This window comes from Myotis daubentonii, chromosome 13, assembly GCF_963259705.1.
Source record: "Myotis daubentonii chromosome 13, mMyoDau2.1, whole genome shotgun sequence".
Classification (NCBI taxonomy): Eukaryota; Metazoa; Chordata; class Mammalia; order Chiroptera; family Vespertilionidae; genus Myotis; species Myotis daubentonii.
The window spans coordinates 55875133-55901115 of record NC_081852.1 but is presented as its reverse complement, the minus strand read 5'-3'; the positions used below and the strand labels follow the sequence as shown (position 1 = coordinate 55901115).

General features: G+C 36.2%; 1 protein-coding gene across 3 annotated transcripts in view; it reads right to left on the bottom strand.

Annotated features, from left to right (window-relative positions):
• The window catches only part of ATRNL1 (attractin like 1), a 464000-nt gene that overhangs the window by 163024 nt on the left and 274993 nt on the right, over positions 1 to 25983 (bottom strand). For all 3 annotated transcript variants that reach the window (XM_059661523.1, XM_059661521.1, XM_059661522.1), the window contains one exon: positions 17052 to 17159. In XM_059661523.1, the coding sequence (XP_059517506.1) occupies positions 17052 to 17159 (108 nt within the window). The remainder of the gene's footprint in view (positions 1 to 17051; positions 17160 to 25983) is intronic.

Sequence of the window (25983 nt, the reverse complement as noted above, 5' to 3'; positions counted from 1 at the left end):
CTGAACAGGGAACATTTGTGATGCCTAGAGACACTTTCTGTTGTCACACTGGGGGATGTTAGTAGAATCTAGTAGTTAGAGGCCAGGGATGCTGCTAAACAGCATACAATGCACAACCTGTGACAAAAAAGAACAATCAGGCCCCAAGTGTCAATAGTGCCACGGCTGAGATACCCTGCTCTGTAAAGATAAATATTTACCAAAAGTACAAACACATATTCCTATTGAACTAGTGATGCTACTTTTACTATTTTTTCTAGATAATTGTACACGTACAAAATTCTTTCATTTGACAAATATTCGTTGAATATTTATTCTAGGAGCTAGGATTCCAGCAAGGAACAAACCAAAGGAAAATCTGTGCCTTTCTGAGTTACCAAGCTAGTCAGAGTGGGAGTGGGGACTGCCAATGAAATGCAAGGAAAATACATAATATATCAGATGATACTTTTGGGAGGGAAGGTTAATAAGGAGAGATGAACAAGAATACTCACTGCAATGCTGTTTGAAACAGCTAATGATTTGAAAAAGTCTACCTGTGCATCAGTGGGGTTTAGATAAATGAATGATAGACCATGGAACACTAGGCAGCCACTAATAAGGTAGGTCCATAAGTTCAAATGCATAATTATCTAACAAGGTGGAGAATGCTGCTTCTAGAAAGAAGCGACCACTGATAATAGACTTGTATATAGCGGTTTGTAAAGGAATGCAAAAATCCTGAAAACGGTGGTTACCTCTAGGAAGACAAATAGGTGGTGAGCGGGTCAAGGTGGAAAACGATTAATTTTCATTTTCACTATATCCTCTTTTGGATCTTTTGAATTTTGAACATGAAAACAGGCATTTAAAAACTACTAAAACAATTCAATCTTTTTTCTGAAGGTATCTTCATGCTATCGAAGGTTTAAAAAAATAAACATACTTATGTATATGCGCCTCTATACATATGGATGGATATATATAATCTATCTCTACATGTAAACACACCGTGCTCACATTTTCTTAATTTATTAAAGGTAAACATGAAACAGAGGTTTACCTAGAAATCACCCTTATTCTGGATAAACAATGGAGGTGGCGTGGGAAAGAGTCCCTGCAATCTTCCGTGCCTAAAATTCAAAGTTCAGGATCACAGGAATTTTTTGCCTGATTTTCCAATGCTCAATCTCTAAAAGCTAGAATAGTGCCTGACACATAGCTGGAAATCAAATAGTTGCTGAACTCAAGAATAAGTGAAGGAACAAGTAGTCTTTGTTTACTCCTATTTCTTTTCTGCCCAAACTGACAGCCTCCTAACACCTTTCTCTACCTGCTGTCTTTTTCTTCCGATGTATTCCCCATAATACATAAACCACCAGAGGGATTTATCCAGAAGACAAACTGGGGGAAACAGGGTGTAATACTTTCAACAATAAAGGTTAAAAAACACAGACCAGAATACAAAGGGATTGTGCTTTAAAATTTCCCCAGTTCCTCACTGGCCCCAGGACTCAGACCTGGGGCCCCCGACGAAGACGCCCCGTCCGTGCCACTGTTCTTGGACTCAGGGCTGCAGCCAGGGCAACCATCCCTTCTTGCCTCTTCCTGGACTGCCCTCTCTTCTCCAGAGGAACTCTTACCCTTTCCCTCAAATTCCTGCTCAAGTGTTGCTCTCTCATTGAAACAATGACTTCACTCTCCGTTCATCGTTAGTTCCTCCTTTCTCTCTATCCCTAGAGAGCAAGGACCTCTCTTTATTATTATGTCACACAGTCAAGTGTCTGTGTCTCTCCTTCCACAGACTACATGTACCTCGGGGGCGAGTGAGTTTATTCTTTCATATGCAGCCTTAGCATAATGCCAGGCTATTCAAGTAATATTCTGGAAAGATAAATAGTTTCAGTAATTCACAGATGAATTTTAACCTTTCATACAAACTGCATACAGTTATAGGACTAAGATGTATATCCAAAAAATCCCTCATTGATGAGAATGAGTACATTATATTTATTGTATAATTTTTGTGATAACCGATATAAATTATTTAAGCTTGCACAATGTTCCTGAAATTTTATCTAATATTATATAAATGCCATAAAAAAGTGAGGAGCATATCTATAATAATAAAAGCATAATATGCTAATTAGACCAGACAGCCAAACAACCTTCCAGACGACCTACCAGACAAAGCTGGGGCTGAGAGGGCCGAGGCAAGCCGCTGTGGCTGCGAGGGCCAAGCCCCTTGCATGAATTTCATGCATCGGGCCTCTAGTGTTAATACAATATCTTTATATTTTAACTATTAGTGTTTCTACAGAGCTGATTTTTACTTAGGTTAAGAAGGAATATTTCATTAATTACACAAAAGTAGGTAAAAATATTTAAACACAATTTAAAAACCATAAGCTTTCATTTTCTAAGCTACTGAAGACATTCATAAGGTGTTGGAGAATGATTGCTTTCATGATTAGCTTTTCACATTTTTCTCTGTAGTTAGGATCTGTCAATATAAATTATTGATAGTTTCTAAAATATGGAGACTTTTTTTATTATACTTTTATATAGTATTTTTGAGAGACTTAGCTATAGATGGACTATTACAGTACCCTTTCTCCCCAACTCATGGGACAATGAAGGTAAGTGTCAGTCTCCTAAGTTTATCCTCAAAAGAAGAATTTATAGCCCTGGCTAGTGTGGCTCAGCTGGTTGGGCGCTGTCCCCTTGTTCCTGGTAGGGGGGCATGCAGGAGGCAGCTGATTGATGTTCTACTTTCACATCTCTTTCTCCCTCTCTCTCTAAAAAAAATCAATAAAAATACTTTTTAAAAAGAATTTATAAGTCCTGATTTTTTGAGATGAATTTTATACACCTATGATGTTTCTTCTCACATGTGACTATGCCATCAACAAATGCTTCATCTTTTCCATTCAGTTAATCCATCTTCTCTTCATGTTTTCAACCATCATGGATGAGATCATACAAATCTTAGCAAGTCAGCTGAAAGATGAGGCAGGCTTTTGAATGAATGTCCTGTAGCCAGCCAGGAGGAATACAGCTCCCAGGCTTAATGACATGTCTACTGAGAGTTTGCAAAATTTTCAACAGTAAAGATAAATTTTTAAAAAGTTTGCAAAACAGGAAGAAAGAAGGAAGTTGAGGGGGGTGTTACTCCTTTTTCCAAGGGGCAAACGTCCTGCTGGCTGGGGCATTCCCAATGTTTCTCATCTCCTCCACAGTTCAGATCAGGCATCAGAGAGCAGGTGCTCAAATAGAGTTTAATGAATAAATGAATGAACGCTGCCAAAGGCCAATTCCTTCCATACGTAACTTCAATACTCTCTGATGATGGTGGTCTTGGATCCTTCAAAGAAAACTTTTTGATGGAAGAGGGAGAAAAGTGCCCTTGGGGGCAAGCTCCCCGAAACCTCCATCTTCCCGGGGAAAGAAAAGCAGAGGGAGATGAAACGCTCCTCACAGAGGCCCTGCTTTGTTCCAGGTATTATGTCGGTGTCAGGTATTTTACCTATTTCAGCTCATTTAACCCTGGCGACCGTCCTTAGGTCGTCATTACTGTGTCTGCTTTTGTTTAAGGAAGCAAAGTTCAAAGAACCCAATTGACCTGCCCAAGAGAAATAGAAGAGGATATAAGAGAATGTAGGAGAGAAAGCTCGAATTGATAACAAGCCTGTTCTCTCCAAAGTTTATTCCAGTATGTTGACACTCTTTAAGTACGTAATTAAATAAATTCACCAACAACAAAACTTTGTTTTTATTTTGTTGTCCCTTTCATTGTAAGTCACCTCAATTCTTTGTTGGAAATTGGAGAGAATATAATAATAGTGAAAAATCCTAGTGCTATGAATAAGGACATTGCTCTTCAATCTTATTTGCCCAAATATTTAACAGGGGAAAGGATATATGGTTTTTGTCTCATCAGCATATTTACAGATCACCAGGGACTGTGCCCTGTTTTTGAATTCGGGTCACACGCTGTTAATGAATGTGTGTTTTAGCTTCTGTTGCCCGAGTGTGTCCTCCCCACCTCTCCAATTGTTTTACTAAATGAGGAAGGGTACCTACATGCTGGCAAACTTAGAGTGTAATTACTGATGTCTTTAATATGTGTTCTAATATTATTTGAGGGCAATTTTAAGCAATTTGGATAATGTTCTAATAGAAGAAAGTTTTTCTAATGGAAACAGCTTTTTGCTATCATTTTCAGCTTTCTTTTGATTATGTGAATTGATTTTTTTAAAAAGGCTCCAAAGGCATCGTCTTTGAAACTCCACCTGAAATAGGTCAGCGGCTTACTCCCGAGTTGTGCGGTGCAGCATGAAAGGCCGACTCTATTTTCTCAGACTTCGCTCCTCGGGGGACTTCCCATGGATCATTTCTCTTAGTAAAAAAGCATCCATTGACCGAGCCTATCCTCAAGCTAACAGACTGAGCTTTCCATGGGGAAGCAACAGCAAATTGAGTGCAGCTATTGACCAGCCTTCTGTAGTTAAAAATACAACCAACTGTATACCGTGTCTGATTGATTCTTGAATTACTAGCCATTTTCATGCTCTGCTGGCAACACTTCCTACTTGATAACCTTTTAGACAGGACAAAAACTGCAGCCACTACCATCTCTCTTTGTTACCTGTTATCCATTATATACAGATACATATAGATATACTAGTACACATACACACTATACATATACATAAGTATATTTCCTATATCAGAGCTAACAAGAAATTGTGATCTTATATATATTAAAATACATGTTTTGTTTCTCCCCCAAAAAGTGTTTAAAATTCAATGGCTTAATTACAGTGATAAGCCAATATTTATGTTTATCTTTCTTTCAATCCAGGATAATAATGGGGATTGATATGCCCTAATAAACAATATAATTAAACTATAAACTATTTTATTCAATATTAAAAATCTTCTAGATGTATTATTTAGGAGTGTTTAAATACAGTTATGAATTATTTTAACTTAAAGGTCAGTATCAATGAAATTATAAAATAATAAATATATTTTATTCATATATTGGGGTTTTTTTAATAAGAAGGAAAATGTCATGTAATTATAGAAAAATATCTATGGGATAGTATTGCATGCACTAGAGCCAAAAAATCAAAATTAACTTCTTCACTCCTAAAATTTAATTAGTATTTGTAAAATTAAAAACAAAACAAAACTGCCCTAGCTGGTTTAGCTCAGTGGATAGAGCGTTGGCCTCTGGACCAAAGGGTCCCTGGTTCGAATCTAGTCAAGGACACATGCTGGAGCTACAGGCTCAATCCCCAGTAGGAGGCTAGCAAGAGGCAGCCAATCAATAAATCTCTCTCATCACTGATGTTTCTAACTCTCTCTCCCTCTCCCTTCCTCTCTGAAATCAATAAAAATATATTTTTTAAAAATTGGAAAAACACACAAATATATTTAGTAAAAATGTAGCCTTTTCTTTTGTAAGGACAGTATGGTAATGAGCAGTGTTTTTGTGGAATCTTAATTGAGAAAATTACATGTAATGAAGTCTACAGAAAGAATTATATATAAACATTTCCCTTTATTGTGACTAAAATTCACATTTTTATTTCTGTAAATTTTCATCAGAACAATTTCATATGTTGAAATATTCAGTGACTATATCATAAAATACCTTAACAATCATCATGTTTATCTTTTAGTATCAAACAGAACATATTCATAAGAACCTAACTAAAACGTGGCTGTGCTAAAGTTTAAAGCAGTGGCTCCCACTCACTGGTTCTCCTTTGCTCTCACAAGTGGCCCCTGGTCGCCCCCAAGCAGACATCTGACAACGTTCGGAGACATTTCTGATCGTCACAGCTGCAGCAGGGGTGCCTCTGGTCTAGTGGGTCCAGGCCAGGGATGCTGCTCCACATTCTCAAATTCACAGAAAGGCCCCCTCCCCCAAAACAACAACAACAAATCATCAGCCCACTATGTCAACTGTGTCAAGCTGAGAAAACCTGGTTCAAAGATAGAGGGAAATCGAAACGGAAGTGCATTTTAAAATGCCCATTTCCTCATGACAGGACGTATTGTCTAACTACCCAGAACACTGCATCTGCATCAGCAGTACAGCATAAGGAGGGTTAATGTTCAAAATGGCATGCATCTCTGGGATGGGGACAGTGTCAATGCCTATCTCGATTGGCTCCTGTGAAAGCTGCATGGAGCATTTTAAACTGTAATACAAATAATTTGCTATTGATATTATCACAATAACACAAGAACATAAAAATAATTGATTCTGTTACAACTGTTCTACTTCATTAAGTAAGAAAATGACCTAATTTAACATACTTGTACTTATGCTATGCCTATAAGAATTAAAATATAAAAGGGCTTAAAAGTACATTAACCTGAAATTTTTTTACCATTAATAATGTCAATGATCGACAACTACCATCTATGGACTGTACTTCATGTTCACACCATCATGAGAGCAGGTGTCATTTTCCCTGCTTTGCAGGGGTGGGAACCTTTTTTCTGCCAAGGGCCATGTGGATATTTATAACATTCAAGGGCCATACAGAATTATCCACTTAAAAATGAGCCCGCTGTATTTGGTCCAACATTTAATTAACTCGCCCCTAATGCCGTGGCAGGGCCGGACCAAATGGTTTCGAGGGCTTTAAAGGCCCATGGGCCAGATGTTCCCCACCCTGGGACAATCCAGATGAAGAAATGGAACCATAGGTAAATTGACTCACCTAGTACAGTGTAAGGTTAAGTGAAAGGAGGGAGTCCCCAAGATTATCCTTCGCCTTTGACCAAACTCATACAGACCTGGGCATCTCATTTTATTAAAGTACTAGAGGCCTGTTGCACGAAAAGATCCGTGCAATAGGCCTGGGTCCCGGGTGCCGGAGTAAAACCGGTGCCGCTCGGGCCGGAGCCGCCTTCAAAGCCCTCGCTGCTCAGGCCGGAGCCGCCTTCAATCTTCGCTCCCCCGCTTCATGCCTATGCATGCAAATTAACCGCCATATTTGTTGGTGGTTAATTTGCATATCTCGCTGATTAGCCAATGGGAGGCGGAGCGAAGGTATGGTCAATTTCAATCTTTGTCTATTATTAGATAGGATGAGACATTTTCTGTTTCTGTGGAATGTCATTGATAAAGCAAATCAGATGAAAAGGATGACCACCATATAGTTTGTTGAAAAGGTATCCCAATCTGTAGGCCAAGTACCAGTGGCATTGGGGTTTATCTAGTACAGAGTTTTGGGGAGGAGTCTAGGAGTTCTTCCATAAAGCATAATCTGTAGATTGAATAAATAATACAGTTTGCTCATATATGTTTTATTGTTTTTGAAGTGGTTGGGTATTATATTACTCACTTTTATGCTCTAGTGTCTAGCAGTGTTCCTTTCACATTGAAGGTAATCAATAAATCATTATTTAAAATGTGTAAATAAAAAAGTTGGACAGTAAATCACTGCTAGAATACTTTATGTTCAGATAGCAATGTTGAGTTTGCCATTTAAAGGTAGCAAACCTTGTCTGATCAAAAAGAACTCTGGGTGCTAGACGTGGGAGGTATTTCTTACCTCTACTTTATACATACGGAAACTGAGGCTCAGAAATGCGTTATTTCTCAAGATCGCATAAGTAAATAGAAGTGGAACTGGAATTATGTCTTCTGACTTCAAATTTAATGTTCTTAATATTAGAGGTAAAATGACTACACACCTGGCCTTGATTTCATTCCTCCTTATTTTTCTTTCAATTCTAAAATAACATTCATCCAAGAGATGTACAAAGTCTAACCCTGATTAATAATGACATGAACCAATTATTCACCACCAAAAGGAATGAATGAGAGCTGAAATAACATTTTCAAAAGACCAACTTTTAAACAATATTCTGAAAGTGATAATATTAATTTCATGTCAGAAAGTGGTATTAGATAATTAAAAAAACACATTGTGAGGTATTCAACATTTTTAGTGCCGACATGTCTTTTGTTATTTTTATACTTTACTTATATTTTTACCAAAAAATTGTGACACCTAATTGCAATACACACACACACACACACACACACACCTGTGTGTGTGTGTGTGTGTGTGTGTATCTGTATGTTCAGATACTACCAAAAGACTATACACAAAAGAAGCCCAGGAGTTGGCAATGATGTTTATATGTACAATTAAGAGCTCAAAAATATGAACAAGAAGTTGGAATTCTTCATTCACTGTTTCTAGTGAGAAAGGAGGAAAGAAAATAAAATAGATATGACAAAAAAACAAATATTAAATTATTGTAACAATATGGTTGAAGTCCACTGTTTTCACATTTTAAAAGTATTAGCAAAGTTGCTCCCCTAATAAGGCAATGTGTTTTAATTTGTTTGACAATATATTAACTGACTGATTAATTTAAGAACATCAATTTCAAATTTGAGCTCTGTTGTTCATCTTGAAAGATTCACTATAATATTTATAGTTTAAATCAGCTTCATTCTGATTATATTTAAACTTCACTGATGCTAATAAATTGCCTTACAATTTTATTGTTACACTATAGATCTATCACTTAAGTATGTTTTATGTAAACTAATATACATTTGTACTTAATAAATGAACATTCTGAATCTAGATGGCATGCTCATTTCCAGAATTAAGGTTCCTAAGGGAGAAAACAAAATGTATGCCTGTGGAAGCTAAACACAATGCTGTATAATCGATTGGTTCACTTAAAGGCATTGGCCATGCTCCCTCTGATGACAGATTAAGCAAATATGAGAGTAGACAGCACCCGCATTATGGGTATTATACTGCGTATTGTAGGGAGGATTATGAAAATTGGTCATGCTCTAGAGCAAGCAATGTAGATGAAAATGCTTTATGAGAAATGTATTTACAAAGAGATGGAGGGAAATATTTACATTAATTCTATAAGTGGTGAATAAATGGTGACATATAGAGTAAATGAAAACCAAAATAGTATTTAGGATTTTTCCAGGAGCAGAAGAGAGTCCTGACCTTTAAAAATAGCCCAGATTTTCAGATAGGTTTATTCTTTATGCAAAGAAAAATTTCTATCGGGCTCATGAAATGGAAAAAAACAAAAAGTGAACAAGAAGAAACTATAATCCCTAACAACGCACAACAGAGAGGCAAAAGTGATGCCGCTTAATGCTAAAACTCTGATCAAATGAATTATAGGTCGGATGAGCGGCAGGACCTCTAAGTTCTCCTTAATTGTATAAAACAGCCTTGAAGCTTCAGAGCAGGTTAGACTGAGCTTCAACAGGGCGGACTTGCCCAACGGTAGGTTTCTGGGTTAAACCACACCAGGCGATCAATGAACACTACATTGTACACGATTCACAGGCTTGACTTACAAAGCTAGCGGGGACAGTCACTGTAGGAGTGGCTTCGTGCAGCGGGGTTACAAAGAACAGAGAGCTGTCAACGGCAGCCTGTTCTCCGTTGATATTACTATTCCCACCACCAGTGACAGTCTCCAGTTCTGTCTCTTCCTACCGCTGTAAAGTAAAAAACAAGGGTATGTCTAATACAACACAGGGCATGACGCTGTACTTGAGTGATATTCATTACACGTGCTTTGGTTAAAATCATCCCCTTAATAAGCAGTTGGTGATCTTTCAAGTCATTTGAATCTATTCAGAATTGGTACCACTGAGTTACTGATCTAGTTTTCTCACCTGCAAGAAGGGACTCACACCTTGATTCCCCCCATACCATTTTTTAAACAAATATGTGATAAAAATAAATAAGAAATACTGCTATCAGAGACAACATAGATGGACCTTGAGAATATTACACTAAGTGAAATAAGTCAGGCAGAAAACCTAAGAACCATATGATTTCACTCATATGTGGGACATAAAACTGAAACTCAAGACACAGACAACAGTATGGTGGTTACCAGAGGGGAGGGGAGTAGGGGGGTAGTAAAGGGTAAAGGGACCAAGTATGTGGTGACGGAAGATGATTTGACTTTGGGTGGTGAGCACACAATGCAATATACAGCTCATGTGTCATAGAAATACACACTTGGAATCTATATAATCTTATTAACCATTGTCACCCCAATAAATTTAATTAAAAAAAACAAATAAGAAAATGCTTACAGCTATTGGAAAGAATGAAGCAGTACAGAGACTGAGGGTGTTCTAGCTACAGCTGTAAGATCATCACCCTGGCACCAACCTGGGAGAATAAATAGAAATGAATTTGAACCCAAAGCTGCTATCCATAGAGGGTGATATGACAAGAGGAAAAGGCTGCGGGCTGTGTTTTGTTTCCTCTCTATCCATAATAACTATGTTCCTATCAAAGCGAATACCAACTCCTACTGCTCATTACGGCTGTCATGTTTTTCACAGTCTCATCTGCCTTATAATTGGAATTCTTATTTTAACAGCATTATCTTAATGTTATTGCTAGCTGTGGAATGTCTTGTGATGAGTGCAACATTAGAGTTAATTTGGCCCTACATCTTTGGTAATGGATACTGTCTAGAATATAATTAACTATAGCTACTCATACTTGGACTGAAATATGTCAAGGTTACTTCCCCAATTTTTGTAGCTTGTCACAGGTGGCCCCTACCATGTTTGCTTATCATTTCTTATGTCTGACTAACCCCATTTTGCTCATGGTCTTCCCATTAGAGTGGCAAAAATCAGAATTCCTAATGATGTGGAGTTTCTTTTTCTTTCTCTCTTTTTATTGTTAATTAAAGCTGGTTATGCCTTTCAGTTGAGCTTCCCAGTGAGAAAAATTAGTATTCTAATAAGAATTAAGAAAGTACTCCTAGGATTATAGTCAATGTGTAATTTAAAAATATAATAGAGTAAATAAAAAATAGATCAAATGACCTATATTGTTAATTTAAGTAGCACCTTCCATTAAGCAAAACCTACAGTTCTTATAAGTTAATGTCGCAGCAATGCTACTAAAGCAATGATATACATAATATGCTAATAAAGTAAAACAATATCACTTAATGAGTTTTTATTCCCACTCAGGTGTGATGATTTCCTATTGCTTATTGAATAAATGCCTGGAAGGATATACCTAGCAAATACTTTACAATTTACACATAAATAGGATAAACCAAAAGAATAAAAAAACCTTAGCGATAAACACAAGAAATTAATTTTTAAAATTTAAACATTTCAAAAGTTATTTTCCCAATACTAAAGTGATAAACCAAGGACTGTGAGATTCAATTAAAATTTAATCTTTTGACACCTGGGACTTGCTTCATAATAATCACTAGGGGGGCAGCTGAGGAAAGGAGGGCAGAGATGCAGCAAGATTAGCTCTGAGTCACCAATTGTTCAGGCTGAGAGACATGATTCATTTCTCCTGTATGCTTAAAATGGCCTATTAGAAACGCTACAAATTCATCTTAGATTTTAATATTTTATTTCTTATTTAATGAAGTCATTTCACTTAAAAAGGGCCTCCGAAGCAGCTGGAAAAACACAACTGTTTTATGAAGGTATTTTTCCAAAGCTGCATTTCCAGATTCTTGTTTTATAGGCACATATTAGATACCCCCTGCTCTCTGTCTCTTATTTTACAATATTCCTCAGTTAATGTCTATGAACAAACCAACATTTGAAAATAAGCATACCTATAAATGGGTAGACAAGTTCCACCTACATAGAAATGCAGGCCTCCTCAAAACCAAATCCAACAATGACGTCCACCACACACGTATTAGAATGACAAAACAAAATACAAAAGTATCAACAGTACCTCGTATATAATTTCTTTCTAAGATGGACTTTCCATGATGAAATATGTAAAGATGATACTGGGTCATTTTTGCTTTTGTTTAAGATGTATTGGGGCCCTGGCTGGTTTGGCTCAATAGATAGAGCGTTGGCCTGCGAACTGAAGGGTCCCAGGTTCGATTCCGGTCAAGGGCACATGCCTGGGTTGTGGGCTTGATCCCCAGTGGAGGGGGGGAGGGGTGTGCAGGAGGCAGCTGATTGGTGATTCTCTCATCATTGATGTTTCTATCTCTCTCCCTTCCTCTCTGAAATCAATAAAATATATATTTTTTTAAAAAATAAAACAAAAGATGTATTGGGAATGGCAATGGTCTTAAATAACAGCTTCTTCTCCATGAAAAATTTTACCTAAACTTTACCTATGTTATATTTAGTTTATCATATTTTTACATGTCTTAATGGTTCAACCAGAGCCTTTCATCATGAACCAAAAATTAAAAGAGGCTTATACAATAAATACCAATAAATTAAAAGGCTTAAATATGAACAAGCATCTCTGGTATAAAAGTGTAGAACTATGACTCTTGATTAAAAGAAAAGTGTATATTAAGACTTGAGGTAAATTTTCATATTAAATATCCTAAATTTTAACCTAGTTGCTATTTTATTTTCTAAGCAAAATATGAGAACATATGAAAATGTTTACCTAGAGTATACCATTATTGGTTTCTTAGATTCTACGTTTAAAATATCTCGCACAATACTTCCAATATCTGGAATTTCACTTTATAGGATTTCTATTTGATTTAATGGTATTTTATAGAATTCTTAGAGTCAGCTATTTCATTGAGGATATGAACCTGATCATATTATCTACTAATGCATGTAATAGAAAGTAGAAAATACAAGTTAAATTACTAACCCATTTTTAATGAAATGTAAGCAAATAGAAACATCAACTTAGTGTAATAACAACTGTCACAGGGAACTATAGCCTAATAAAATATTTAAACAAAAATCATAAAATAACTATTATATGCTGCCACCACACAAGGATGCTCCAAGATAATCTAAAGATTAGGAAAAGGAGCCAAAAATATAACTACTTTTGTTGCTGTTAACACTGATTAACTAGTATTAAGATATTCATATTAGTTTGATGTTAATATAGTAAGCATTAATATTTTAACATATATACTAGGAATGTGTGGTAAGTACTTGACAGTACTCAATACCCTACTATGTTTCACAGTCTGTATGTTCTGCTGAGCACAGTTTTTTTTTTGATGGGTCCAATATACCTGTTTTATCTGAGGGTAGATGAAGGATGGGGGTGGGGTTGGAAATTCAGTCTTTTACTCAGAGTTGGAACACTGTCCCCAAGAAATGCTAAACTGTACTTATTACTTTCCAATAAGTGATATTATAGGCTACTTTACGTAGCCACTTCTTACTTGTAAGACTGCTGTATAAAAATAGTTCACGCTACCATTGCTTAACTGTGACATGACTGTGTCCTTAAGTAGTGCATTGCTCTGCTGAATGACAGCCAATAGGAATACAGGCGATCAGGGTCGCAAGCCTTCTGTAAATGTTTCTCTTTATTATATCAGACACTGAGAGGTGAAACTGGGTTTATCCTCTTGCTGGTTTTGTTCATTTTCATCTTTATATTCTTTATATTAGTCATAAGAAGCTCAAAATAGTCCAGTGGGATTTAAAAAAAATAAATTGATGCTCAGGAAAACCATAATAAAACTGCAGAACACCAAAGACAAAGAGAATTTAAGAGTTATTGGGAAGAAAAGCTGGACAAACTACGAGGAAATGACCATTAACTGTTAGATTTCTCAGTGTGAGCATGAAAGCCAAAAGCCAGAACAATTTTTATATAAACAAAATGGCTGAGTACAGCTCTCTCAATGCAACGTAAGTAGATGCTTAATAAAGTGCAATTCAAAGCATTTCTTAGATTGTAGGCAAGAAGGGGATGCTCCAGGCCCTGAGTGAGCCTGAAGAGGAGAGTGGTGGGGAAAAAAAAACAACCAGAAGGTAAAATCTCATGGAGAATATACTCTCGATTTTCTAAAACTATGTACATGCAAAAGGAAAATGTTACTGGAAGGAAACAATTTCTGGCAGTGACTACTTATGGGTGGTAGGATTATGGAAAATTTTAATTTTATTTATTTCTGTATTTTTTTTCTATAGTGATGAGTTATTACTTATATAATCAAAATATGAATGGTATATGTTAATAAAATAATTAAAACACCAGCTATATTACAAGACAGCTGTAACACTCTGAAAACTAAGAAACCCCAGGAAAGTAAACACGCTGCTCAGACCAGCCGCTGGAACTGCTGTCCAGGAAGGCAGCGCCGGGGCGTCCCTGGCTGTGCCCAGCAGCAGGAGCAGGGCTCACGCTGCCCCTGCCCCGAGAGTGAGGGCAGCCATGCTCAGCCTGCGAGGGGCTCACTGTGTCTGCCTTGGACTCACACAATGCACCTGTAAGTGTCTAGGGTATCTAGTGGGGATTCCAGAAGGAGAGAGAATAAAGAAATAGTAACCAAAAGTTAGCCAGAATTATACAAAGCAAAGGTGTGCAGACTTAAAAAACTGCGCAGAGTGCCAAATAGGAGAATTTATACGTATCAGAGAGAAATGTAAGAACATTGAAAAACAAGAGAAAATTCTGAAAGGTGCCAAAAAACAAACAAACAAACAAGTACAAAGAATCAAACTGACATCAGACTTGAGACAATGGCGTAATATACTTAAAGTTTCGAAGAAGAGATATTTTATACTGAAATTTATATATAACTAAACTGTTATTTACATGTGAGGACAAAATAAATATATTGGTAGGCATTTAAGGTTTCAAAGAATATGCCACATAAAATTTCTCTTTGAAAAAAATCTCATGAAGGATTTACTCTAGTGAAATATGAAATAAATTCATGTGCAAAAAACTAGATATAGAAAGTTAAGGAGAACAAAGAGAGTTCATTGTTATTTAAACATGTCATAATAAAAATAGACACACTTATAATATATGTATCAATTATTCCATGCACTTAACAAGGGGTGGGAGGAATAGTGGGAGCTGAGAGCATGCTAAAGTATAAATTTTGCTTGAGATAGACTAGGCAGGAATGTTTATTAATGAGCTTTAGACATTGATAGGGAAAAATAAGCATCATTATGAATCTTGAGAAAGAATAGCAAAGAGAAACACAGAAACAGAATATGAAATGCTCAGTTTAGTAGGAGAAAATCAATTTATCCAAAAGAAATTGGAAAAAGAACAAAAAAGCAAGGCTACTAACAACCACCACACACACACACACACACACACACACACACACACACACACACACACACAAAATGAAGTCGCCAAAATAAGCCTTGGTGAAACAGTAATTATTGTCAGTGTAAATAGATTACCAATTAAAAGACAGACTCGCAGAGTGACGGGGGGGGGGGGGGGAAGGATAAAAAACTAACAGTTTTTTCTACAAAAAATGGGTGTGAGACAAAAGGAAAAGAAAATGAAAACAAAGGAATATAGTAAGGACTAACAGGGAAATATGAACTAAAATAAAGGAGAGGTAGAATATTTAAAACTCTACAAAATAAAATTTAGGGTTAAAAACCATCACAATGAAAACAAAGGAAATAAGATTTAGAAAAAATAAGAGAATAATTACGAGCACATATACACATAAACGCATCCTTGAACACTATTAAGCAGCACTGACGTGTATACGTATGTTGACCACATGTGTTCCTTAAAGCTGTGCTTTCCAGTTCTCTGATTGGTCCTCGTCCTCCCTGGCCTATGTGTGCCTTATTTACATTCATCATTTTTCTGCTTACTTGAGCTTTAGCAGTATTTGAGAATGTTTTAAACAGTTGAGGGAGAAAAAAGAAGTTGTATTCAAATAGTCCAGGTTTTTGTTTTTTTTTAATATATTTTATTGATTTTTTACAGAGAGGAAGGGAGAGGGATAGAGAGTTAGAAACATCGATGAGAGAGGAACATTGATCAGCTGCCTCCTGCACACCCCCTACTGGAGATGTGCCCGCAACCAAGGTACATGCCCTTGACCGGAATCGAACCTGGGACCCTTCAGTCCACAGGCCGACGCTCTATCCACTGAGCCAAACCAGTCAGGGCGTCCAGGTTTTGTTAAAAGATTTTTACTAAAGTTATTTGAAAATGGGGTCAAAATGAAATGAAAGCACTTACTATAACTTCCATTTAACCATTCTGCCTCTCTTCTCATGTCTCCCCCAGTAATGGGAGACAGACACACAACCTTCCTAATGTTCCAAGCTTCCTAATGTTCAAGTAATCTGTGAGCTACAGAAGTTAAAAATCAAGCAGCTAAAAAAATCCACAGGCAACTGTCCTCTAAATACTGGCCTTTGTATAGCGCCCATGAATCAATTATATTTATCCCTAAATTTTTGAAGGAGTCTATTTTTATAGTCCTCACTTTTCTTATAGAAAAGCAAAATGTCAAAATAGCAACCTGAAATTAGTCACATGAGGGAATTTTTATAAAAGGGGATAAAATTATTTCCAATCTACATTGTGTCTTAATCTTCCTACTTAATCAGCTTACTATATATAAAATATAAATACAAAAGTAATAAACATACCAGCAAATTACTCTGCCTCTAAATGCTTTGATTAGTCACTAATAACAATCTGTGGAGTTTTCCTCTTTGGGGATTATTATTTTCAAAAACCATCTCATGCATTACTTCAGGATCCTAATACCACATTTACTTGCACATGATGATTTCTCCTTCACCATACTCTATTTCTGCATTTGCAATAAAAGAATATACTAATACTTTCATTACCACAAATAAAAATTCTCACTGTATTCTACAATTCTCAACATTCAAAAGTGAAACTATACAATTAAAATGCAACCATCTCCACCCACCTTTTAGAGTCAACTTTGTTAATATAGAAGTGAATCATTAATTAAGGAGCACTGGGTATCCAAGGACTAAATATAGTCACTTTGTTTCTTCCATCATATATATATTTTAAATTCCTTTGGCTCCTATCTGTTGGGAAAAGGCTGTCAGGTGAGCCTAGGCTAATAGATTCTCCAGTGGCTTTTGTTACGGCTCATGTCATACTATTAAAACCATGTGCCTTGAAAATGGCATAATATATGTAGCGGAATCTTGTCAACTCTAGATAATCAGACTCCGTTTGGCTTCAGGAGCAGATGCAGATTAGAGAAGAGATATAAATATGCAAATCACAGCGGCCCCCTTTCAGCACCACTGTTCCTACCTCTAATGGCCCTCGCAGAAAGTCTGCTTGTTCGGCTCCTACTTCCAGTGCTACGTCCACAGAGGCAAAGGGACGGCTGGCCATCTGCTGTCGTTCTCGAAGCAGTTGCTGGCGAGAGTTAAAAATGATTTGTTTTAACATAGGTTTACACACATTACATTCAACAATATCTTGTTCTATTTTTAACAAATGACAGTCAAAATTTAAAAATCAGCTAGTGCACATATTCATATCTACATCACTCAACATGAACATTGTTTTTTCTCCATGGCCTGGATTACCAGTACATGCCATAGAGGCTTTAAGTGAATGACCTACAATGAATGGCCTGCAATGAACTTCTCCCTGACCTCCATCCAGCAGGCCTAATGAAATGTGCTCAAAGCATTTTGAAAACTTCCAGTAAGAGATGTTGCTTAAGTGAGAAGTGCTATTATGATAATGGCCATGCCAAGTTTCTCCCGCTCTAACTCATGCTTTTGTCTTAGCTGAAAGCAAACAACAGTAAAAATGTTTAAGGAAAGTTAATGAAAAGTTGTCAGAATGCGTTAATAGAGATGAAAGGAACGTATGCCTTCCAAGACTAAGCCTGGTAAGTCATCAAGGTCCCCTATCCATTGCTATGGAACCATTTAGAACATTATTCAAAGCCTCCATGTTCACGGTTTGAAGTGAGGAGTGAGCAGTGTGTCGCAACAATTCTGTGCCAGCGCTCCACCCCCAGATATTTGTTTCTTCCCCATTTGCCTGTTCTGGGCTTTGGCCAAGCTAACACCAATAAACGAGCAAGTCCCAACCAATGTCCAGGCAACTTTATATTTCTGCCTCTCCTTGAAATTATAATATTCATTAAGTCATGATAAGAAAAAATTGATGACCGGCACTAGATTTTGCAAATTGTGCCCTTCTCATTCTATACAGCTAAGACAACTATTATTACATATTAAAAGTGGATGAGCAATGCAATTAAATACCCTTTCAAATGAGAAGAAAACGATGTCACTGAAGAAAGGCGAAACCCTTGACCACAATGAAGGGCTTCGTTATTCACTGAGATTCTTTAAGTTCCCTGGCATTAACTTAGAATGCTAACTGGTCTGAGAATGTACATGTATAGAGTACTGAAATGCATCATTCATAAAATTCCCTTTTAGATGATGAAGGGATGCCAGGCAATGCCTGATGGCAGTTCATTATCTAAGATTTTGTTCTAACACTTGTGGCACAGCAGTGATGCTGTTCATGAAATGTGCAGCTAAAACAGAACTTAAGGCTTTGCTTTGTTATTATTAAAAAGAGACCATCCACGTGCCAATATGGGATAAAAATAATACAGCTATTATGGAGTAATGGTTTTTCTTTAAAAAGGAAGTAAGGAAGATGTACTAAAACATTTAAAGTAAACATAAATGTGATCTAAATCACCGAATTATTAGCTTTAATATAAACTCAAAATTTATTTAAAATACAGCTGCTAGCAAGTAGAGTCTTATTTGTGCCTTTCTCAATGGGAGAGGCCAACTGATCTGAATAATGTCTACGCAGAATGCCAATGTAATGTTATTTCAAACTAGAGGCCGTGCACGGGCCGGGTCCCTAGTGGTTGCTGGCTGGGGCTTCCCTTCCCCCGGGCTGCTTGTCACCACGGCCCCCTGGTCGAACTCCTGGTCTAGCTCCAGGTCGAAAGGACAATTTGCATATTAGGCTTTTATTATATAGGATGACAAGGGATACCAACTATAGAAAACACCATGCTCTCTGGCTCTGGTAAAAACACAAATGCACGCACACACACTATACAAAGTAACTTTCCTATAGTAAAATGCAAATAGCTTTGAGAAAATTGTAAATTATAATTTAGGTTTGAAAACAATTTTCTAACATTTGTATTAAAAAGTTTCTTTATTAATACTAGTTGTCCTCAGTTAACAAATGAAGTTTCTGTTTCCTCATTTTACCTTTATCCTATACTTTAAAGGTCTACAAAATATAATTAATGAATAGTCAATACCACAAACTGTAATATAAATCTATAAATATTCCAAATTTACTATCTCTGACAAAAAATAGTTTCTGAAATATAATATATTATTGGTACCCTAACATTTATAATAAAGAAAAATCAGTGACAGTCATAGTTATTGTTCATCTTTTTATTTATTAGAATACAAAATTATTTTTTAAAATTCCAGTTTGTCTTCTGAGCTTTGCATTTCAATTATTTTTTTTTAAGAACTGAATGCCTAGCATAGTACTCTTTACAAAGAAGGAAAAAAAAACAATTTTCTTGCCCAGTACCTAACCCTATAGTTTGTAAACAACACACACTAAGATAAAATTAATTAGGGCAGAAGGTGATATACAGTGAAGGACACAAATAAGGAATTAACTGGATGAATTTACTCCAAGGTACTCAGGAGAGGGCTGGTTCAAGGACTCTAGACAGCATACTGAATTTCTGACTTTGAGAAATTAATGTAAATGTTCTGACTGGGAATCTTTGAGGTGATGGCCTAAAATAATATAATGGGATGACAATATTATCTGCTACGAATAACTGGCCCTCAGTATCCTTAACAATTGTCCCCCCTTTTGCCACTTAATATCTGTATGCATTACTTCCTGACTTTTGTCCCCTCTATGTCAAAAAAAGAAAAGATAAACAGCTGGCTTATAACTTAAAATTTTGTCCAAATTTAATATAAATACTGACAGGTGATATAGCTGCACTTTATTCAGAAAGACCTGAATACCAGTTTGTATACTTGTTAACTATTTCAGCTTAATTGAATTATTGAGACCTCTCGAAGCCTCAATTTTCCCCATCTGTGAAGTGGGGACATTAACATTGCCTATACCTACTCCTATAACTCAGAGGGTTGTTTTGAGTCCCAGTTTCTCCACCCACTACCTAATGGACCATAACCAAATGAGCTTTTAGGTCTTTTTCATGCTTATTTCCTCTGGATAAAAAGGGAATAATAATATAAGGTTGGGACTAATGAGATAATGCAATCGGTCTGCTCAGCATAGGCTGGCACACTGTGAGCACTCTATGACTATTCATTGGTACAATTATTATGTCAAATTTCAAGCACTAATTTGGTCTTTCATGATGGCACACTAATTACCACAGGCCCGTTTCCTCCAGCACTAGTGACACATTTAGCCCTACTGGTCTCCCTTTTAACAAATGTTGCAAATTCATGTGACAGTTGGAAAATGTCATGATTGTGGTAAAATAAATTTAGATTTGGAACTGCTTTCTGCCAATTGCAACTAAGAATGATAAAAACTCAACCTAAACATTAGAAGAATATAGAGTACTTTTTAAAGAACTTTAAAAAATAATTTATTTTGTGATTATGATTTTATATAAAATGAAGCCTAACATTTTCTACATCCATATAAGCCATATAACAGATGATCTGTTTTATAACTAATCTGCTATTGCCAATTATTCAACAGACAAATAAAGCCAGAAGAACAAATTGATCATAATACAATAGATAATAATCATGCTGCCATAAACATTGTTGTGAAGAAAAATTAAAAATTAAAGAGATGTTCTTAGTAACATGTTTGTTGTCTATAACTGTTTTACTATTCAAACCTCTTACAAATTCTGAAATTAAAAATAAAATAAAAATCGATGCTTCAATATGGCAACCAAGAATATTAATTCTATCAAGTATATACATATATAATTCTTCTACTCAATATTACTACTTCAATTATTGCAGCATTCTCCAAATTTCATACTAGCCAAATTTTCAACCACCCTAAAGCCATACAAACAACTCCCTAATAGATTTTAGGATAATAATCCATAAAAAACACACACAACAAAATAGTAATTAACTCTGTCCCCAATTGCCTTCATATCTCCTTCTTGCTATGTTTAGGTTCTATTCATCCTTCTCCCACTTCCAAAAGTCCTTCACTCCACCCCAAGCTTGAAGTGATCATGGCTCTTATGAATTATTTATTAGATTAGTGTGATACCATCTCTTTATATCTTCATGCTTCTCTGAAGTTTTAATGCACATATCTATGTTTATTTGGTTTTTATTCCCTACAGCACATAGTTGGCAGTCAACAGTATCTGATAAATGAACAATGAATGAGTGGATTAAAATATAAAACTCTGTATCATGTGAATGTGAGTGAAGACAAGTTACGAAAAAACTAATTTCAATTATGAATTAGCCTTTAAAACTATGATATGTCCTTTATTATTTTAGAATTTATGTCTTATCCTCCAAAGTAAGTGGATATTGATTTTTTTAGAATGGGACAATTTTGTGGACCTTTATCTCAAATCAACGTCAAGTTTCATATTGCTCCTCATCTACCTTATTGCAATACTGAGATTATAAAAAAATATCAGCATAAAGTCATCATAATATATTCTTTTTTAAAAAAAATATTTTTATTGATTTCAGAGAGGAAGGGAGAGGAAGAGAGAGAGAGGAAAACATCAATAATGAGAGAGAATCATTGATTGGCTGCCTCCTGCACGCCCGCTGCTGGGGATTGAGCCCGCAACCTGGGCATGTCAGTGCCCTTGACCAGAATCAAACCTGGACCCTTCAGTCAACAGGCTGATACTCTATTCATTGAACCAAACCAGCCAGGGTTACATTCATGTTTTTAATAAAAATTATATTCCTAAGTTTTTGGAAAGGTATAAAAGGAGCAATCAAAATGATTTATTGTTACTCTTGAGTTTACATCATAAAATGAACACGTGTTTGAATTAGAAATTAAGCAGCATTTAATAAAAAAGAGTATTTCTCTTACTAACACAAATACATTTACAGAGTAATATAAATAAACAATCAATTTTGTTCTTTTGGAGGAAGTAAAGAGAAGTTGCAATATATTTAGTGTGAAATTCTATCATTTTCTATAACTATATCTGCAAGGGACAGTCCTCAAACTCTTACTTAGAATACTGGGAATCTTTGGCTTCTAGGCTTCTAGCCTGAATTGGTTTTTACAGATAATGACGCTAGTACCCTATGGGAGTGGCTTGTCATAGCATTTTGCTTAGGTTACTTCAATTACTCTTTTCCAGGCTGCATTTCATAAGGCTCCAGAGGCCATACAGTGAGTGCGCTGACAGATCTGGGCAAAGTGAATTGAAAACAATCTGGCATGGATTCGCTGTTCTAGATGCCATTTAGGACATTTGCGATTCATGGGAAGAGGTCAAACTAGCAACTTTAACAGGAGTTTGGAAGAACTGTTATGGATGACGTTGAGGGGCTCAAAACTTCAGTGGAGAAAGTAATTGCAGCTGTGGTGGAAACAGCAAGAGAACGAAAGTTAGAATTGGAGCCTGAGCATGTGACTGAATTGCTCCAATCTCACATTGGAACCTTAACAGATGAAAAGTTGAGTAAGAAAGTGATTTCATGAGATGGAATATACTCCTGGTGAAGATACTGGGAACATTGCTGAAATGACAACAAAGAATTTAGAATATTACATAACCTTATAGTTGATAAAGCAGTGGCATGTTTTAAGAGGATTAACTCCAATTTTTAAAAAATGTTTTACTGTGGATAAAATGCTATCAAACAGCATCTCATGCTACAAAAGCATTGTTCAATATGGTAAACATCATTGTTGTCTTACTTTAAGAAATTGCCACAGCCACCCCAACCTTCAGCAATCACAACCCAGATCAGCCATCAATATCAAGGCAATAGCCTCCAACAGCAAAAGACAATGACTCACTGAAGGCTCAAATGATGGTTCGAATTTTTAGGAATAAATTTTTTTTAGACATAATGCTATTACACACTTCACAGTGTACAGCAACTTTTATACACACTGAAAAATTGTGTTACTCATTTTATTGTGGTGGACTGGAACCAAACCCACAATATCTTTGAGGTATGCTTGTATTTATGTAGCCTAGATTTGAAAGCCTTATTATCTATTTCTTAGTGGGCAAACCTGAAGGTATGTAAAGATATTGCAGAATTTTGGAAGGTTACTTCAGGCAATTTTGAAATTAAAATTTGGATTTGGAATCCTTTCTTTGTTGACATAGATGGCATCACTGATTTAGACTTTGCCAAAGATGATCTCACTTCCGGATGAAAGAAATCATACAGAATGGCTTCATCTAGAAGAGCCAAAAACTCAGCGATTGCTTGATACAAGACCATTCTTTCTGGTGAGCAATAGGAAATACAATAGACCATTGCAGGACGGCATTTCATTTTGATTGTTTTGCACTTACTGAAATTAAAATGAAAAGCCAAAATATTAAATGCTTATTGCCAATTTTAAAGATTACTCTGAGCCCTAAAAAACCATAATTAATAGTACATAGATGTCTTATTTGTCCAACCTATTCTTATATAAACTAATAAAAATTTTACAGAAAAAATCGCTATAGGAGACATGAAATTGACGGAGGACAGGGAGGCAGTAGAGGGAGGAAGTGCTTTGCAGTGATCACAGACCTCTGAGGAAATGACAGTTGACCTGATTCCTTGGACGCTCAGTCAGCATAGGCATGCATCCCCCACTCAGAAATTTAACATAGAAAAGTGTATTTCTTGCTCATAGAAAATCTTCTCTAGGTCCAGGTAACTCCCGTCTGGCAACTCAGCAATACAGACTGCTTCGATCTTGAGGCTCTGCCATCTCAACCCAAGAACTGCTTGAATGTGAATGAAGAAAAGAGACTAGTGAATCCTGTATGGACTTCTCCATGCCTCAGTCCAGAAGCGACATATATCACTTCTCAGAAATAGTCACACGGCCCACTGAACTACACAAAGGCCAGAAACAACCGGGGACAGCGGAATGCTGGGTAAATGAAACAAAGGAAGCCGGGAAAGAATATTTCAGGCAGAGGGGTCAGCAGATGCTAAGTTCCTGAGGCAAGTCTGAGCTTCAAGTTTTCAAGAAACATAGAAAAGGCTGAGTCTTATTAAGCAAGGTGGCAAGGAGAAGAATTGTCAAAAGATACTTTGGTTTCATCAAGGTTAAGAGAAATTGGCTGGCCAGTGTGGCTCAGCATTTGAGAGTCGATCCAGGAACCAGGAGGTCACCTGTTCGATTCCCTGTTGGGACACATGCCTGAGGTTATGGGATTGGTCCCCAGAGGGGAGCGTGCAGAATGCAGCCGATCAATGATGTTTTTCTCTCTCTCTCTCTCCAATGTTTCTATCTCTCTATCCCGCTCCCTTTCTCTCGCTTCAAAAATCAATAAATATATTTTTAAAAGACTAAGATAAATAGAAATAACATATAAAAATCATCAAGCCCCAAAGGATCCAAATGAATGTGTTTCATTATTTTTTAAAAAAACATAATTTCTCTTTGTATTGTTCAGAGAGTCCATTCCTATGTGAGAAGTAGCTTGGAACAAAAAAGCTAAAGCAATAGGCATTACTATCCAAATACAGTTATTTTAAGGCCTAACCCAGAAAATAGCAACAGCAGTTAAATTCAATACAATGAACCTAGCTCTCCCAATAAGTATCAAAAGGTCAATTTTGTATGTAACCTTCTTTAATACAAAAGGCCAGGTGGTTGTAATTTATCTGAGCAAATCAAAATGAGCAAAAAGATGAGTACTGAAAAGGTCATTTAAAAGCTACATCCCCAGAATGGATGCTTAATATATATTACTCCTCAAAGAGCAAAATGGAAAGCTCGATAATTTCAAATTTTGAAACTTGCACTTGAAAAAAAAACATTCCCCATATAGAATACCCTCACTGTCCTATTGTGGTGTATATTACTTTCCCAAGATTGAGGTCTAAGTTGTAAGAGCAACACATATCCTCCTCTCAGGAAAAGCAAATTAATGTCTTTGATATCCAAGAGGTACACAATATAATCAAGTCAACCTTGATGAGTGGAAATATAAAAGCAGCTGATTACAATAGAAATGACACATCGACCCCAACTGTGCATCAGAAATTTATGACTGGAGGTTCCTGTTACAACAAAACTGAGATCAATTCTTCCATAGTTTCTCCTTCACTCCTTAAGAAGTAATTCACTAAGGAAAGATATTTTTTTTCTTCCCTGATTCTGGGAATCCATACAAAGTTCAAGATTCAATTCTGAACCCCAGCATGCTAGCTTTTAGGTTAAATTCTAAATGCAACCTAATCCGTTTAGCTTTTTCATTTAGTGTATAAGGAGTTCGTGCTGAACATTTACGTAGTTTGTGACAGTAATTTGAAAGTTCTTCAAGAGGTACTTAAGTCTTCCTGGAGACATAAATAACTCAAAAACCTGCATTTTCATCTTAATCAATATTTTAAAAATATTTCTTTAAGGGAAATGTGATTATTTTGCTATTAGCTAATGGAGTCATTTTCAGTTCTCTGTTGAAAAACTGAAAAATGGTTCTTTTGTAAAATGTTTCTTTGTGAAACAAGACATCTGCTAATTATAATTTTTTTAAAGTCTCTATTTGGAAAGTACTTATGACATCCATTGACTAATCAGTGTAATAGATTAATATGCACTGTTATTTTTTCAATCTTTTGCAAAAGAAGATATACTAATACATATTTTTAAAATTGAATTTCAATCCTTTTAACATTTTAAATCTGAAGGACAGTTTAAAAGTAGCATAGATTACTCATGACTGATATAAACAGGCTTCCCCATATGCTTGTAACGGTGTGTTATAACACAAAAATCAGAATGTAAGAAAATCAATGGTCATAACAGACTCATTGGAATAACTCATTCTCAACGCTGGAAGGAACCCTAGAGGTTACTTAGTTCAATAATCCCATTAAAGGAGGGTCAAATGTGCTATGCCTTTTCTGACAGAAGGCCATCTAGCACCCTGGGATGCATATATCAAAATAACTACTTTTTAGCAAGGCCATATTTCCTCCCAAAGACTTATAACACTGTTCAAAATTTCAATATACTGAAT